General features: G+C 41.6%; 1 protein-coding gene and 1 long non-coding RNA gene across 4 annotated transcripts; one reads left to right on the top strand and one right to left on the bottom strand.

Annotated features, from left to right (window-relative positions):
* Positions 1-705: 705 nt before the first annotated feature.
* On the top strand, positions 706-2,130 carry LOC115832456. Its single transcript, XR_004027961.1, has 2 exons — positions 706-1,697; positions 1,805-2,130. It is a non-coding gene; the product is annotated as an uncharacterized LOC115832456 (long non-coding RNA).
* Positions 2,005-18,376, bottom strand: NIF3L1 (NGG1 interacting factor 3 like 1). Of its 3 annotated transcripts, none has more exons than XM_012499509.2 (7): positions 18,057-18,336; positions 15,026-15,487; positions 13,989-14,151; positions 10,493-10,619; positions 8,723-8,861; positions 6,469-6,552; positions 2,005-2,442 (listed from the first exon to the last, which is right to left on the bottom strand). In XM_012499509.2, the coding sequence occupies exons 2-7, from the start codon at positions 15,459-15,461 to the stop codon at positions 2,258-2,260; spliced, it is 1,134 nt and encodes a 377-aa protein (XP_012354963.1). In that variant the 5' UTR covers positions 15,462-15,487; positions 18,057-18,336; the 3' UTR covers positions 2,005-2,257. The 3 variants fall into 3 exon arrangements, with proteins under 3 accessions (XP_012354963.1, XP_030659434.1, XP_003253967.1); XM_030803574.1 differs by having other exon boundaries at positions 17,133-18,323; XM_003253919.4 differs by having other exon boundaries at positions 2,008-2,442; positions 18,317-18,376.
* Positions 18,377-18,391: the final 15 nt, after the last annotated feature.

Here is an 18,391-nt window from a genome sequence, read left to right as displayed (position 1 = left end):
TCTGCCCAGCAGCAGTTGCCTTGGGCTGAACTGTTGCTGCCACCTCCTGGCCAGCTTCACTTCTTTCCTGCACTCGTGTCTGATTTGGATCCTAATCTAGATTGGTATGGAGCACCCTCTAATACATGTGCACAAGAGATTATATAAGGTGTCATGGATGCACAACAAAGGTGGTGATACTATTCCCTACAATCTGCAACCTTACACCCGGAATGTACTGTCCATGTGGGCATCCAAGGCGACCTTGTAAGTCCTACAGGATAGGGAAGATTTTTCATGTGACACCTGTGAGGGAATGTGCATGTCCTTCCTCAGCCTTCAGCTTTCTGGAGTAGACAAGGGATTACTAAACCACTATTTCATGTCAGTATGTGGCCTTATTTATTAAATCAGCAAAACAACACAAAACATGTCATTAGACACTAAGCTTAAAAATGACATTTCAGGCCAGGCATGCTGGCTCACACCTGTAATCCCAGCACTTTGGGAGGCTGAGGTGGGCGGATCCCCTGAGCCCAGGAGTTGGAGACCAGCCTGACCAACATGGTGAAACCTCGTCTCTACTAAAAATACAAAAATTAGCTGGGAATGGTGACATGTGCCTGTAATCCCAGCTACTTGGAATGTTAAGGCAGGAGAATTGCTTGAACCCGGGAGGCAGAGGTTGCAGGGAGCTGTAATGCCACTGCTTTCCAGCCTGGGCAACAGAGTGAGACTCCGTCTCCAAAAAAAAAAATGACATTTAAAAAAAATGACATTTCTTTTGAGCAGTGTTCCTTTGTATTTTAATAATCCTGTATTTAATATAGATTAAGTAAATATTTAAGTTATAATGGATGTCACATAAAATTTCCTTTAAAGATCGGTAAGAAGATAAAATAGATACTTAAAAGGAAATAAGGGAGTCAAAATAGTAGAAAAAAACTCAAACACAAAAGGCGGCAGTAATGGAGAAAACATAAGTGAAAGATGCCGGACACAAAGGACCACATGTTTATGATTCCACTTATAGAAAATATCCAGAATAGACAAATCCATAGAAATAGGATCCAGGGGATGGGAGGAGGGAATTATTACTTAATGGGGGCTTCCCTCTTTGGTGATGAAAAATGCTTTGGAACTGTAGTGGTAACAGTACCACAACACTGTAAATGTACTAAAAGCTACGGAATTGTATACTTTAAAATGGTGAATTTTGGAACGGGGGGGCAGGAAAATAAAATGGTGCATTTTATGTTATGTGAATTTTACCACAATAAAAAATAAAAAGAGAAAAAGTTGCTTTACACAAAAGCATGAAGTAAAAATTACATGTGGTATGGTAAAATAGCACAAATCATAAAAGCAATCCAAGAATGCCTAAAATGTAAGGAATATTGCTTTATCCAGATTACCTGAGAATGGCAGTCCTCAGGTGGAGAAAGGTGTATCTGCCCTGCCCAACCAGCAGCAGGCAAGCAGGGGCCTCGCAGCCCAGTGCAGGCGCTGTTTAGAAAGGGGCATCCACGTGGATAAAAGGCCCAGATTAAATGGGGCAGGATGATATTTTGAGATATCTGACTTTGTTCTTTCTGCTCTGGAATTTCACTCCCTGGCCCTGCCCCTTGCCTGCGGCAGCCAAGTTCACTGCCAGGAGAGGGAAGTGACAGAGCAGAAATCGGGAACAAAGGACTGTGGAAGAAAAAAAAAAATTACAGGTAAGTCATCTAAAAAGCAATAAAGTAACAGTAATATGAATAATGATTGTGTATATATATTTTCAAAACAACATCCTGATAAATCTCATTCTGATTCTGAAATTTAGGTGAAAGACTGGAATGCAGGCAGAACTAGGAACAGGGACAAACAGACCTTATCACTGCAAAGAGGCTACTACCTAGAAAGAAGTGTTCAAGCCCAAGTTTTTCAAGCATAATGTTAACTAACCAAGGGCAGAGATAACCCAAATGGATCCATCCCATCTACAATTAAACTAAGGACAGAATCACTTGAGCTCCTTCCAAAGAATGTTAAGTAAACAGATTTTATTCAATCTTTCCTAGAGTTTATAATGAATATTTGTTATTTAATATGGTAGTTACATTACAGTTTTACCTTACGAGTGATAGAACATTTAGTGAATAAGATTAACAAACCGGAAATGATGATACCCTCGAAGACACTCTTCTGGAAGCACATCAGTCCCACTGACTCATGTTACAAATTTAAGTTGGCATCCAGCTGATTTGTAGAATGTGTTATCCTGATGTTTCTGCAATTATACCACCTGAAGAGGGTCCCTGTCAGTCTCTGATAGGATAATATTTATCTTATTCTCCAAGTGAGAACCCAGCATATCTCGAAGGTCAGAAAGAAAGCCTCGTTCAGTGTTGCTGTGTTCACAGAGGATGACATTTATTCCTTGGGAAGCAGCATCCAAAATATCATGATGGGACATCTCACCTACCAAAAAGGGAAGAGCAAATTCTTAAATGCCAGATATGGAATCTGTGGAATGAGGAAACACAAAAGCAGAAATACCAAGTTTGTATTCTATATGAAGTGAATGTAATAAAGCAGAACTGTTTTACATATAAATCTAGAAAGTAGTGTACAGTTTTCTTTTATGTCCTCCAACTTAAAAAGAGAGAAAAGTCTGGGCGCAGTGGCTCACGCCTGTAATCCCAGCACTTTGGGAGGCCTAGGCAGGCAGATCACCTGAGCTAAGGAGTTCCAGACTAGCCTGGCCAACATGGTGAAACGTCATCTCTACTAAAGACACAAAAATTAGCTGGGCGTGGTGGCGTGCGCCTGTAATCCCAGCTACTCAGGAGGCTGAGACAGGTGAATCGCTTCAGTCCAGGGCCTGGAGGTTGCAGTGAGCCGAGATTGCACCACTGCACTTCAGCCTGGGTGACAGGGCAAGACTATCTCGAAAATATAAAAATAAAAGCCATCCCATTGAGAATTCCAACTTCTTTTTCCTTAGCAGACCCCAAGGCAATTATGCAATCCAACATATCTGGCCAGAACCAGATCTGTAAACACCCATTCAGTGTTTCCACAGTAAAATGAATGACCACTGCCAAGTAAAATGAGGCCTTCAGAAAATTTGCCTCTTATGTAAGTAATAAATACCTCTGAAGGAAATTATATGTATACTGCCCAGCAGACTTATGCTTTGTAAGCACCAGTATTTCTGTCGTCAACTTAGTCTAATATATAAGGATGAAATGAATTTAAGATTACTTCCAGGTTAAAAACAAAGTATTTTTCTTTGACTTAAGCAAAATCCCTAGAAACTCTGTAGGGAATCTCATCTGTTGTGAAAAGATTTGGTGAAAATTCATATTCTGAATTTTTAATTTATTTATATTTTATTTTTTTAGACGGAGTTTTGCTCTGTCACCCAGGCTGGAGTGCAGTATCACGATCTCAGCTCACTGCAACCTCTGCCTCCTGGGTTCAAGTGATTCTCCTGCCTCAGCCTCTCGAGTAGCTGGAATGACAGGCACCCACCACCATGCCTGGCTAATTTTTGTATTTTTAGTAGAGATGGGGTTTTACCACATTGGCCAGGCTGGTCTCAAACTCCTGGGCTCAAGTGATCTGCCCGCCTCAGCCTCCCAAAGTGCTGGGATTACAGGCGTGAGCCACCATGTCCAGCCTAATATTCTGAATTTTTTAAAATGCAGTTTGTGAATTTGATGACTTCTAATTTAAGAGCAAAACTGCACTGTGTACAATTTGGTTTGTTCTTTAAAAAGTACAATTTTAAACTGTATTTAGAGACAGAAGGGCATATAAATTTAAGAAAAAAGGGTCCTTAGGAAAAAATGAGTTTTTTCTCTTTTAATTTTCCCACAAGAAAACATCTATAAATAAAAAAATGAGTTTTCTTAATTCCAGAATTTTTCAGTTCCCCACAATCTTCTCCCCCACTCCTAATAAGTGTCATCTCATTATAAGGAATAGTTTTTATTCAAGCACCTTTTAAAACATCTTAATCTATAATAGTAAAAGTAAAAAGCAAGAAAAAGACACTAAGATGGCCCAGTTGGAAGCCTTGTTTTAGGAAAGGTAAGTCTGGCTGCCTGTACTATGACAAATTCACTGGCTGGAGAAGGCATGAAAGGGGGGAAATCAGTGAAGACCCTGCAATAATAGCTGAAGCCAATGGAAAGAAAAGCTTGGCCCAGGATGGCAGCTTGGGAAAGAATAAGCAAATGGAGAATGAAAAGACAAATGAGAGAACTTAATTTGCAAGGAGCAGGCTCCCCATCTGCTGGTCTTATGGGGTATTACCCTTAACAACCTAATACAATGAGAACACGGCCTCAGGCTCACAGGAAGCGTGATGAAGTTCAGCAGAAGTCCTTTAGGTGGGGCTTCACATCTCTGAAGTTATACTCAAAAGTGATGCCTTACAGACCAGAGACATCTAATGCTAGCTGGATAATATATTTTCTATTTCTCCCCACAACCAGATAGGAAGGACATTTTAACATTTTGGAACTGCTTGAATTTATCTTATGCACATGTCATTATACTTTATCATTGTTTTAAAAAACTAGTTTTTAAAAAAGTATGTATAAGGAAACAGATATCCCAAATTGAGAGAGAAGCACAAAACAAAGAGCCTATACTCTTTAAAAATGTCAATGCTATGAAGACAAAGCTGAGGAACTATTCCAGACTGAAGGAGACTAATAACAACTAAATGCAATGTGAGATCACTGGCTGGACATGGATCAGAAAAAGAAATGCTATAAGCTTTTATCAATTGGGAAAATGTGAATATGGACTGTATATCAAGTGTTTTAACAATACTAAATTCCCACGTTTGATAATTGTTCCATGGACTTAGAATGTCTTTGTTCTTAGAAGACTATACACTGAAGTATTGAGAGGTAAAGAAATTGTCATGTCTGCAATTGATTACAAAATGGTCCTGGGGAAATACATCAATATATATATAAAACATATTTTAACTTGTATATGTTATGTATCTATACATGCAAACACAAATGTATATAGACACATATATAATATGTACATAGAGAATGTATAAATATGGCAGAATATAACCATTAGTAACCAAGGTGAAGAGCATATAGGAGTTCAGTGTACTATTGCAACTTTTGCATAGTTCTGAAATTCCTAAGTAAAATGCTAAAATGAATTTTAAAATAGCCAGACACAATGCTGTAAGATATTCATATTGAAATTTCACTTTAATCTGGTAGAAATTTAAGGGCTTATAAAAATCTTTTATCTTCAGAAAATAGAAAATAAGTAATAGTCACATACATGTTTTGTTTTTTTAAATCAATTTATTGGTTTAGAGCAATTCCATCAGGCTTGCTCAGATGCCGCTCCTCAGTACTTCGGGATGTGACAATGCTTTGAGTGCACCAGCCTTTGTAAGAGAGTGTGCTATATAACAAACTGTGGGTGTGGGAGGCAAGGGAAGCATGGAAGTAGCCAAAGGGATAGCTAGAGGGCTAAGAGCCTAGAGCCTGGTCCTCGAAGTGGGAAAAGTAATTCTTTAACTCATTGTCTCCTAACCCTGAGAAGGAGGACGTGAACAAAGTGGCAACCCCTTAAAATGCCTCCAAATCCTTTGGAGGTGTAAGGGGCCATGTTTGGCCATATTCCTGAGTAGTAACTACATAAAGTAATTCTTTCAATAAAAATTAGCCAGGACCTATTAGGTAGTATCCTCAATGACAGAGTATAAGGCCCAGCAACCAGACAATTACTATCCAACAGAAGTGCACATTGGAGGTCAAGGACAAAGTGATAGGGACCCACAAGAGGCAGAAGCAGGACAGTGTCAGAGAAGGCTTCTCAGAGGGGGTGTTCACTTATCACTAGGAGTACAAGGAAAAGGCATTCTAGCCAGAGAAAACAGCATAAGCAAAGGGTACAGGAAAGAGGATGCAATGTTCAGGCTCCACCAGACAGATGAAGGAAATCACTGAAGTCTTTTTAATCAAGACCATCAAATTTGCACTTTGAAAAGTTAATTTCAGGAGAGTATATGGAAGATACCATTACAGGGTTGATGCTGTACTTCAAGTAAGAGATGGTGCCTGTATAGAGATAAGGGGGAAGATTCTAGAAAGATTTGGGAGCTTGAATTGATAGGAATTGATGATTGGCTTTAGGCTGAGTAAGAGGAACCATTTCCTAGCTAAGGGTAGAAAGTATCCCGCTGATGTGAAATCTGAGAGGTTTGGGACAGTTTAGGAAGATGTAGGTAAAATAAATGCTGACCATTAATTTTTGAGATAACGTAATAAATTGTTCAATGATTTCATCCCTCCACAAAGAATGCGGTATGTCCCCAGTTCTGTTGTAGTTTCTGTTTAGTTCAGGTTCAGAAAACATTAATTGGGTATCATCTATGTGCCAGGTACTGTCCTAAAATCTGCCATTTTTGATTTTGCAAAAAATAAACCAAGAGAGATCCAAAGTCTGTCCTACCTGTGAGGTAAAGGTCAGCCTCAACACCCTGCAGAACGCTGCTCCCAGAACCAGCACACAGGGCCACGACTTTGACTTGAGACTCTTCAAAACAAAGGAAACAAGAGACCAATACTTTACAATTCCCTTTCATTTTACTATTATAATTTGTACCAAGAATCCTAAACGTAATACAGAGTTCACACTCCTGGTCTCATCACCAGTATATGAATTGTTCTTACTGCATTTTAAAAAAACATGTTTTAATATAGGCAAACAGGTCATTCTTTGATATTGCATAGCTAACCCAAGGCACAGTTATTATTCCTTTATTGTGGTTTTTTCCCCAACAACCTTTGTGAATTGCACAAAATACGGAACGCACAAATTTGCATGTAATCTTTGCGTAGGCGCCATGCTAATCTATATCATCCAATTTTTAGTATATGTGCCGCTGAAGGGGATACCATTATTCCTTTGGACATGGCTGCACAAACTCACAAACCACTGAATAGTACTAATGGTGCAGCTCTAGGCTGTACTGCAACATTGCTAGGTAAAGTAATCTCACCTGGGTCTTCAGACAACCGTGAGAGGTAGGCAAGTACTATCTCTGTTCTCAGGTGAGGAAGCTAAGGAACTAAAAGGACTATGAGAAAGGAATGCTACAAATGGATTTGGCACTATTTTTAAATATACTATTTATTCTCAAAAAGCATCCTCTGAAAAGTGAAATAACACTAACTTTCGAGCCAAAATCCAAGTATTTAGCACTTGGGTTTCTAAAATGAACACTTCTTTAGTGGTCACTCCAGTTCAGCAGCATGGTATCTCAAAGAGGGGACTTTGAAGTTATTTTGGAAGTAAAATCCCACCTCTGCTATCCATTTTCTTTAGACACTAACTCCCTTGGGTTGTTTGATCTAACTGGACTTTTGGATAAGTTACTGATATGATTTGGCTCTGTGTCCCCATCCAAATCTCACCTTGAATTGTAATCCCCATAATTCCCACGGGTCAAGGGCGGGACCAGGTGGAGGTAACTGGATCATGGGGGCAGTTCCCCCATGCTGTTCTCGTGATAATGTTTGAGTCTCACGAGATCATAAGCGTCTGGCATTTCTCTTGCTTGCACTCATTCTCTCTCCTGCCACCCTGAGAAGAGGTGCCTTCCACCATGATTGTAAGTTTCCTGTGGCCTCCCCAGCCATGCAGAACTGTGAGTCAATTAAACATCTTTTCTTTATAAATTACCCAGTCTCAGGTATTTCTTCATAGCAGCATGAAAACGAACTAATAAAGTTACTTATCTCTCAGGACCACAATTGTTCACCTATAAAATGGGAGAAATAGTACCAACCATAAAGCTAACAACAGCTAGCACTTTAACTATACTTAATGTGAGCCAATCACTGTGCCATGTCACATGGATTATACTACCACCCTCTGAGTTAGGTTTTATTATTAATGCAGTTTTTACAGATGAGGCTACCGTGACACAGAGGGCATAAACAACTTGTCAAAGACATGCAGCAAACAAGACAGACAAATCCGAAGCCAGATTGTCTAAGCTCAGAATCCACACCTATAACCGCTGTGCCCCACTGCTTTTGCCAGCAGGAGCTCACATACTTAGGACAGACAATCAGTACAGTGCTAGGCTCACTGAAGGTGTTGAACAAATGTCTGTTCACTCTTTTTGTTCTCAAAAGTACCAGGAAAGGCCAGAAGAAAAAACTACAAGACTTAGAAACTGCAATGGATCAGATCATTCAGTAGCACCTCACTAAAAAATATTACCAGTCTTGTAAGTGCAAAATTTATGTCGTAATTGTAGCAATCATGATTCCAGCTCTCTTCCTGACACATGGTAAGACTGCAATTTATGCCTCCCTTGGTTGTATTGAGCAACATGACTAACTCTGGAAAACGAGTTGAGCAGAAATTAACATGTTTCCTGGAATTTTAAACTGATGGTTTAAGACCCTGCAAAACTCCCACCCTCTGCAACAGCAACCAGTCTACAATGGTCAGACTTCCTACAATCACCAACTTGAAATGAACACATAGCATGACAGAGAAATAAATCTCATTGATTAAGTCAATGAGATGTATTCCACATCAGAACCCGGCCCACCCTAATCAATAAAGTAAACCAATTATCTCCTATGAGCTGCTAACACATTCTCTATCACATATTAATACAACCAAGAGTTTCAATCTTTGTTCAATGTTAACAGTAGGCATACTGGATAAATGAAGGAGCTATATTTACCTAAAGTTCTCCCCACCCCAAGGGCTAAGCGAATATGAGATAGTTTTAGGTGTCTTTTTATTCGATCAATCATGGTTTCCAGGGAGACAGATTCATCCAGTGTGCATAATCGTCCCATTCCAGTATGCAGAAGCAAAGGCTGAAGAGAAACAGAAGTTAGAAATGGTGTCCATTGTCAGTCCTAAAACAACAAATGCTAAAATCATCAACATGCACACTGTGAGGTTACTATAGCAAGCTCTAGGCTAAATGTGGGGACACAAACCTGACAATATCATTCTTCTAGGAGATCACAGTTTTCTAGGAAGGCAGATGTTTAAATCAATAATCAGGCCAGGCACGATGGCTCACACCTATAATCCTAGCACTTTCGGAGGCTGCGGTGGGTGGATTGTTTGAGCTCAGGAGTTTGAGACCAGCCTGGGCAACACAGTGAGACCTCATCTCCACAAAAAAATCCAAAACTTAGCCAGGCACGGTGGTGTGCGCCTGCAGTCCCAGCTACTTGGGAGACTGAATGGGAGGTGGGCTTGAGCTACCCAGGAGGCAGAGGTTGTGTTGAGCTGAGATTATACCACCGCACTCTAGCCTGGGGACAGAGCCAGACCCTGTCTCAAATAAACAAAATAATAAAACTGTTTAAATACAAGGTAGGTGCTACAGTTGCAGCAGCACAAGGAATGACAAACTAAATGAGCTGTGACTTGGGAGGCTTGGGGAGTACTTGAAGGAAGGACCTAGGTCTTAGAGAAAACCCTAAAAGAGTTAAAAAGGGGGAAATAAAGAGTTTAAAAGGGGGTGTGTCAAGTGCAGTGTGGCAGGACAGAGGTACGATGAGATGGAGAAAGGCATTCTAAACAGACAGAACATGGACAAAGGTGCCAAAGACTTGAGAGAACACACTGTGGGGGCAGATCCAAAAGAAGACAGCATGGCTACTGTGCAGAGCACGTGCTGTGGAAGGAGAGGAAGCAGGAGGCCCAGGCTGTAGCAGATCATTAAGGGCTTCCGACAGCATGCTAAAGAGCCTGGACTGCCTCCTAGGTGCTCAGTGAGACTACTCTCATCACAGAAAATGAGAATTTCAATTACTGTGGTGGCAGAGCCAATACAGAGGAGAAACACTGTATAGATATGAGGCCAGACTCAGCAGGGCTTGGAGTCAAACAGGAATGTGAAAACTTGGAAACTAAAGTAGATAATGATACTGAAATATGAAATACAAAAAAAAAAAAGAGGGGGGTGGCACAGGGATAAAGTATTTGGATATATTGAATTTGAAATACTTGTGGGCTCTGTAAGTGCAAAACATCCAGAAAGTAGTTGAAAATATGGGTTCTTGTCATTTTTTCCCTTAAGAAAGCATTCTAAGCCAAAAAGTAAAGATAGGAATCATCATACAAATGGCTATCAAGTTAAAGAAGTGAATGACATGGTCCAGGCAGAGGGTGTAAAATAAGAAGAGAGCAAACCTGTAACCAAATCTGTAACCCTCAAGAAGTACCAATATTTTCCTATTCCTGGAATGTCTCCCTTTCTCAATTACTTCCTAGAGAATATTATGCTCTGATTGCTATTTTGTACTTTAGGTAACAGTGAATGGTCTGTTGATCTAATAATTTACAAATGAATTTGCTGAAGAAAAATGCAAAGTAATGATACTCATCAAATTGTACACATCAAATATGTACAATTCTTAGTATATCAGTTATACCTCAATAAAGCTGTTAGAAAATGCGTGCACAGTGTTTTAAGATCAAATATTATTACCTTCTCCAGTGACAGAATTTCCGTCTTCTGATAAAGTTGTTTGTTCTGGGAAAGAAAATCTACCACCTGAATCAAAGCCTTCTGAGTACAATTCAGACTAATCCGTGTTTGTTCCTCATTACCAATCCTAGGGGGGAAAAATCACTCCATTTAGGACAAATATAGCCAAAATGTATTTTAGATAATCCACAGTTTACAAACCTACTATAATAGATTAGATTTGTGTGGAACTAAGGATTTAACCAACAGAACCCATTTAATCTGAAACTAATCTATTTTCTAGAATAGCATTTCTCTAACTCTACTAGGCATCAGAATCACCTGGAGGATTATTAAAACACAGAATGCTGGGCCTCACCCCTGGAGTTTCTGATTCATTAGAGTTTCTAGGTGGGGGTCTGAGAGTTTACCTTTCTAACAAGTTCCAGGTGACGCTGATGTTGCTGGTCCAGGGACCTCACTTTGAAACCATTGTTCAAGAACTGTTCTCAATCCCGATTGTGCATCAGAAATTTCCTGGCCAGATGCAGTGGCTCACATCTGTAATCTCAGCATTTTGGGATGCCAAGGTGGGTGGATCACTTGAGCCCAGGAGTTCGAGACCAGCCTGGGCAACATAACAGGACCCTATCTATTATTTTTTTAATTATTAAAAAATTAAAGTTAAAAAAAAAAAAGAAGGCCAGGCACAGTGGCTCACACCTGTAATCCCAGCACTTTGGGAGGCTGAGGTAGGTGGATTACCTGAGATCAGGAGTTCAAGACCAGCCTAGCCAACATGGCAAAACCCCATCTCCACCAAAAATACAAAAAAAATTAGCCGGGTGTGGTGGGGGATGCCTGTAGTCCCAGCTACTGGGGAAGCTGAGGCAGGAGAATCACTTGGACCTGGGAGGCGGAGGTTACAGTGAGCCGAGATCACACCACTGCACTCCAACCTGGGCGACAGAGTGAGACTCTCTCAAAAAAAAAAAAAAAAAAAATTCCTTCTAGCTTCTTAAAATAACAGCTGCTGGATCCTTCCACAGAACCAGTGAACAGAACATCTACAAATGGGGCTGAGGCAAACTGAATTTTTTTAAAGCCTTAGAGATGATAATTTTAAAACATCATTGAAGTTGAGAATGTCCTGGACAGATTCTCAGGCAAACTCCATTGTAATTACAAGGTCTGAGGTGAATACAAAAATCTGCAATTTTTTTTTTTTTTTGAGACACAGTCTCGCTCTGTCGCTCAGGCTGGAGTGCAGTGGCACGATCTCGGCTCACTGCAAGCTCCGCCTCCTGGGTTCACGCCTTTCTCCTGCCTCAGCCTCCCGAGTAGCTGGGACTACAGGCACCCGCCACCATGCCCGGCTAATTTTTTGTATTTTTAGTAGAGATGGGGTTTCACAGTGTTAGCCAGGATGGTCTCGATCTCCTGCCCTTGTGATCCACCCGCCTCAGCCTCCCAAAGTGCTGGTATTACAGGCATGAGCCACCACGCCTGGCCAAATATCTGCATTTTTAAATAAGCACCTAATTAACAATCACGTAGGAGGCCCTTGGATCACCCCCTAGAGCCTCTCCAAAATTACTGGCATCAAGAAAGTTTCACATTTAACCATAAACTCTAAATATAATCATAAAATTCTAGAACTAAAGGACACCTTTAAAGATAATCTGGAAGCATTAATTATAAACTCTGCCATCACCTGTGACATTTTTAAAAAGAAAACCAATGCCTTGATCCCTATCTAATGGTAAAACTCAGATATTATCTACAATATGGAAAAACTGGAATCGAACTAAAAAGTCCATCAGTAGGAAGAGGAATGCTTAAAGAAACTACCGTTCATCCATAATAAGAAACACTACAAGCAATTAAAAATAATGAGAGGTTAGGCTGGGGGCAGTGGCTCATGTCTGTAATCCCAGCACTCTGGGACGTCAAGGTGGACACATGGCTTGAGCCCAGGAGTTTGACACCAGCCTAGGCAACAAGTCAAAACCCCATCTCTACAAAAGATAGAACAATTAGCCAGGCATGGTGGCAAGTTATACCTATAGTCCCAGCTATTAGGGAGGCTGCGGTGGGTGATAGCTTGAGCCTGTGAGGTCAAGGCTGCAATGGGCTGTGATCATGCCGCTGCACTGCAGCCTTGGTGACAAAGTGAGACCTTGTCTCTCAAAAATAAAAAACAAAAAACCAGCTGGGCACGGTGGCTCACGCCTATAATCCCAGCACTTTGGGAGGCTGAGGCAGGTGGATCATGAGGTCAGGAGTTCAAGACCAGCCCGCCCAACATGATGAAACCCCATCTCTATTAAAAATACAAAAACAAAATTAGCCAGGCATGATGGCAGGCGCCTGTAGTCCCAGCTACTCGGGAGGCTAAGGCAGAAGAATTGCTTGAATCGGGGAGACGGAGGTTGCAGTGAGTCAAGATAGTGCCACTGTACTCCAGCCTGGGTGACAGACCTAGACTTCGTCTCAAAAATAATAATAGTAATAATAATAAATAAATTAAATAAACCAAAAAAACTCCTATCTCTGCCCTAAATAATGATTGACCTTATAAAGAGGCACTTAATTTATTTTTCCCTTGAAGTGCTTGGCACCTATAGTCCCAGCTAACTGAGAGGCTGAGGTAGGAGGACTGCTTGAGGCCAGCAGTTTAAAGCCACTGCAAACTACGATCATACCACTGCACTCCAGCATGGGAGTCGCTTTTTTTTTTTTTTTTTTGAGACGGAGTCTCGCTCTTGTTGCCCAGGCTGGAGTGCAATGGAGCAATCTCGGCTCACTGCAACCTCCGCCTCCCGGGTTCAAGTGATTCTCCTGCCTCAGCCTCCCAAGTAGCTGGGATTACAGGCATGCACTACCACGCCCAGCTAATTTTGTCTTTTTAGTAGAGACAGGCTTTCTCCATGTTGGTCAGGCTGGTCTTGAACTCCTGACATCAGGTGATCCACCAGCCTTGGCATCCCAAAGTGCTGGGATTACAGGTGTGAGCCACCACACCCAGCCTGGGAGTCTCTTAAAACAAACAAAAAAGGACTATTCAGAAAAGTATTTCCCATGATGTTAAATAAAAAGACTGATTCATGAAAAAATATATTTAAAATGTAAAGATAAATATAAAAAAGAAAGCGCTTGGGAATCACTGATTCGCTGGGAACCAATAAAAGCCTTATCACCACATCACTAGGCTCTATCTGTATTCTCTAAAGTAAAAACAACTATCTTTGAACATTACCAGGGTTAGAAATACTGTATGTAAAATGCATAGTATAGTCCCCTGTCATAGAAAATACTTAGTAAGTGTTACCGTTTTTATCGTTTTGAAAAAATTCCATAGTTCTCCAGGACCCACAAACAAATGAGGAGTATGCTGCTTTGTAAACCAACTCCAGAGAAAATAATTTGTTTCAAGCCTAAATACCAGGGCTATAGACTTTGTAAAGAAGATGCTTACAAATAAATACACACAAAAAAAGAGAAAAATAAATTGTACCTAGCAGAAAAAGAAGTGACAGAAACATTGTCAATTCCTTTCACTGCAGACATGACTTTGTCCAGGTCTTGGGTGTGGTTAACGTTGAATTCTACTCGGTGGTTTCCCTCTGTAGGGTAGTTGGGAGCTTTGGAAGGATGTATGGGCCTGGAGGTACAAGCTCCTAGAGAAAATATTGTGGGAAAATGGGAGTTTTGGGGGGTGAGAGATTAAAAGTAAGATAAACTATTATAGGTAAAATTTCTAAGAAATGACTTTTTTAAAAGATTCATTCTCCTGCTTATATAACATACACACACACATACAGATCCCTTAGATATACATCACCAGTCCCCATAATCTAGGGCTTTGGTATGGACATACAAAATCAAATTATTTTCAAAATTATTTTCCAAAAGATTCTTAAATCTCTGAAAAACTTGGACAAGAAAGACTGATTCATACATTTTCAGATAATACACAGAATGGTCTACTGCTTGGTAAATCTAGCCATGTAAACCATCATTCAGGTTGCAAATGCTCATACTTTATTTGACCACATTAATCCAGATATCATCATAAAAGCTTCAGCCCAAAATGAGTAAACTAAAGACTTACTAAAATAAAGCTAAAATCAATCCATCATTCCCTCATTGTGCTAGGCATAAGTAAACATTCACTAAAAACATTCATTAAAACCCTGATGTCTATTTACCTGACTTATCAATCAAGGGTATTCTGGAGAGGCCTGAGCTTTCAATTCAACAAGCATTTTCCAAGTACCTCGGTGACAGGCATTGTGTCACAAAAGTAAGGAATCATGAAGCTCAGTCCAGTAAGGAAGACTTCTGCTCTCCTTACTCCATAAGAATAAAAAATGTTTCCTTTTTCGAATGCAATTTAACTGCCAAATTTCAGCAACATTATTTTAAAATTATTATATAAAAATGGAATCATGCCCTCCCCAACCCTAAAGCAATTAAAACTTTACTGAAAAGACATTCTAAAGTTTCAAAGTATTTGCAGAGAAAATATCAAATATGAAAGAGGCTTCTCACCAAGCCCTTTAGCCAACCAGTTGTTGACGCCCTGGGGTGCAGCATCATAGGCTGTGTGAGGAGAGTAGATAGCGACTCTGTTCTCCAGAGCCCGGATCACCAGGCGGTCCTTCCAGGTGTTCCAGGTTATGCGTTTCATGGGTCGGAAGATAGGCGGATGGTAGGAGAGAATGAGGTCTGCCTTCTTTTGCAGCACCTCCTCCATCACTTCCTCAGTCAGGTCATTGGTCAGGAAGAGTGTATTTACAGTATGTGGTGGGCTTGGTTCCACCAGTAATCCAACATTGTCCCAACTCTCAGCAAAGGAGAGAGATGCAAAGTCATTCAAGGAAGAAAGGAGCACCTTCAAATCCATGAAGGAACGAGAAGAATTGTAGATCAGAGAATCTACAAACCGGACTGTCGTGGGGACCGGGCGTATGCAAGATGACAACATACAGAAATCAGGTAAAGTTCAAGTTTCTGAAGTCAAAACAAAGAAAATGGTACACAAGTACACTTTAGGCCTGGATCTTTGAGGCATCAAAGCATATGGGCAAAAGACCTGTCATCACAGAGATCTGGGTTCAAATAGTGGCTCTGCCACTTACCAGCACACTGTAGCTTAGGTAAGCCATTTAACCTCTCCAATCTTGTTTTCTCACCTACGAAATAGAGATACTATAACTCACTTCACAGGCCATCCAGAGGAGCAAATGAATTATGTAACCTAGCAAAGCCTGGTACATAATACACAAACGTCCATCCCGTCTCCTGCCTCGCACACCCTTGTTCTTATTCTCCCTACCTTTGCTTCAAGCAACTTCCTCCCTAATCCATTTCTCTAAATATTACCCTTCCTTTTCCCAAGCCCCCTCCAACTTCTTTTTTTTTTTTTTTTTTTTTTTTTTTTTGAGACGGAGTCTCGCTCTGTCACCCAGGCTGGAGTGCAGTGGCGCAATCTCGGCTCACTGCAAGCTCCGCCTCCCAGGTTCACGCCATTCTCCTGCCTCAGCCTCCCAAGTAGCTGGGACTACAGGCGCCCGCCACTACGCCCGGCTAATTTTTCTGTATTTTTAGTAGAGACGGGGTTTCACCTGTTAGCCAGGATGGTCTCGATCTCCTGACCTCGTGATCCGCCCGCCTCGGCCTCCCAAAGTGCTGGGATTACAGGTGTGAGCCACCGCGCCCGGCCCCCAACTTCTTAAATAAAACTTTTCTTGACCTCCCTTTTCAGCATCCTTCCCAAGGCTCCCCACCCCTCAGTATTCTCATAATTCTGTGTGTGCCCATTATGCTAAAGCTACTATGTAATAGGAACTAACTTTAATAAATCTCAGTATCGCTAATATAAGCCAGCACTAAATGCTTACTGCACAGAATGACACTGCCCGCCTCCCCTGACTGCAACAGAATTTGGAGTTGGAGTGGTATATACTGGCATTACAATGTGCTTCACCAAAAAACAGAGTAATGTGGCGGGGCGCCTGTAATCTCAGCACTTTGGGAGGCCGAGGCGGGAGGATCACGAAGTCAAGAGATAAAGACCATCCTGGCCAACATGGTGAAACCCCGTCTCTACTAAAAATACAAAAATTAGCTGGGCGTGCTGACATGCACCTGTAGTCCCAGCTACTCGGGAGGCTGAGGCAAGAGAATCGCTTGAACCTGGGAGGCGGAGGTTGCAGTGAGCCAAGATCATGCCACAGCACTCCAGTCTGGCGAGGGAGCAACACTCCGTCTCAAAAAAAAAAAAAAAAAAAATGTTTAAAATGTCAAGTGCTTTATCAGAATCAAGAATCAAGGAATACATAGGCAGGTCACTCTACAAATGGGCAGGGTCAAGGCAGAAGGGAGAAGCCACTGCCCCTTAAGCAACATTTGCTACACAAAGGCCAGGCTCAAGAGGTGGGAGGGGATAAGGTATAGGGTACTTTTCCCAGACAGCCTGTAAGCCTTCTAAGTATCTACATCCAACAAGGAACTGAAAAGGTTGGCAACAGAGGGAAGGTGGGAGGGCAGTGTAAAGGTAGAAAAAAACTGCTGGCTCCAAAATACGCACAATTAGTAAATGTTTAATCAAATAACCACAAAAGATAATGTTGCCAACCCCATTCTTATAACTTACCACTTATAAACACTTTTTGAAGAAAAGCATTTCATAGTATGCACAATAAGAAAGCACAGCCAATTGTAAATTTGATGAAATATCCATAAGCCAATTATTCCAAAAGCAATTTTTCAACATTTCTATTTAATGAGGATGCTTATTTAACACATTATTTGAAGTGATACAGGGTCTCCAAAAACCACTCGAGGTCTTGGAAGTTTGTTTTTGTTTTTTTCTTTTTGACACAGGGTTTCACTAGTCACCTAGGCTGGAGTACAGTGGCGTGATCTCAGCTCACTGCAGCCTCGACTTCCTGAGCTCAAGCAGATCCTCCCACCTCAGCCTCCTGAGCAGCTCGGACTACAGGCGCGGAACACCACACCTGGCCAATTTTTGTATTTTTAGTAGAGATGGGGATTCGCCATGTTGCCCAGGCTGGTCTCAAACTCCTGCGTTCAAGTGATCCACCTGCCTCGGCCTCCAAGAGTGCTGGGATTACAGGGGTGAGCCACTGCGTCCGGCCTTGGAAGATCTTCTAATGGTCCTCCTAGTACTCCGTTCTCCAGCATTTTCTACATCTGGCAAGCTCGAAAGTGAAACCCTAGTGGGCCACCATGCAGGTTTTGAGTTATTTACTGTTACAGATGAGGAAACTGCGAGGCTACATGGCCACAGTCAACAACGACAACAGAAGGCAACATAGTATGGTGGTTAAGCGCACAGACTCTGAAGCCATCCTGAATCCGAGAGCCAGAGCTGTGCAACAGCAGGTAAATGACTTAATCCTGTGCAGTTTCCTCCTTAACGGAAATAGTGCCCAGGCCACAATATCGCGAGATTTACACGTAAAGCTGGAAACAACACCTGTCCTAAACACTGTTTACTATTAAGCAGCATCAGTAGGGCCCCTTTGCCTCCTGCAAACCGCTCCCTCGACGTTACCTCATCTATGCCTCATTTCAGTGCCACTTCAGGCCTTTTCCAGGACAGTGAAAAACCACGAGACACAGCCAGTAAGTCTGAGTCAGGACCCCTGTCCCACTAGTACGCTGTGCTCTGGTGCGGCAGGGCAGTTTTCTGACCCAATCTGCTCTTCTGCTGTCCTCTGCAGCACCAACATAACAATCACAGCCGAAACCAACCGGCACCTACAGCGAAGGTCACAACTACACTCGCGGGTTTTTAAATCGCCCACTACTCACCAGTCCCGGAAACTTCTCTGCGTCACTTCCGGTCCTGCGTCGGCGCTCCGGGTGCTGTGGCAATTGGCTCCCCGT

This window comes from Nomascus leucogenys, chromosome 22a (genome assembly GCF_006542625.1).
Source record: "Nomascus leucogenys isolate Asia chromosome 22a, Asia_NLE_v1, whole genome shotgun sequence".
Taxonomy (NCBI): Eukaryota; Metazoa; Chordata; class Mammalia; order Primates; family Hylobatidae; genus Nomascus; species Nomascus leucogenys.
Note: the sequence above shows the minus strand (reverse complement) of the source record. Positions and strands in the feature narration are given on the sequence as shown.

Excerpts from the sequence above, each read along its gene's own strand:
- NIF3L1 (XM_003253919.4), bottom strand. The coding sequence starts at position 15,461 with ATGTTGTCATCTTGCATACGCCCGGTCCCCACGACAGTCCGGTTTGTA. Across the intron at positions 10,620-13,988 it reads GTCACTTCTTTTTCTGCTAG|GATTGGTAATGAGGAACAAA; the intron begins GTACAATTTATT and ends TTTCCCCCCTAG. Across the intron at positions 2,443-6,468 it reads GGCTGACCTTTACCTCACAG|GTGAGATGTCCCATCATGAT; the intron begins GTAGGACAGACT and ends CCTTTTTGGTAG.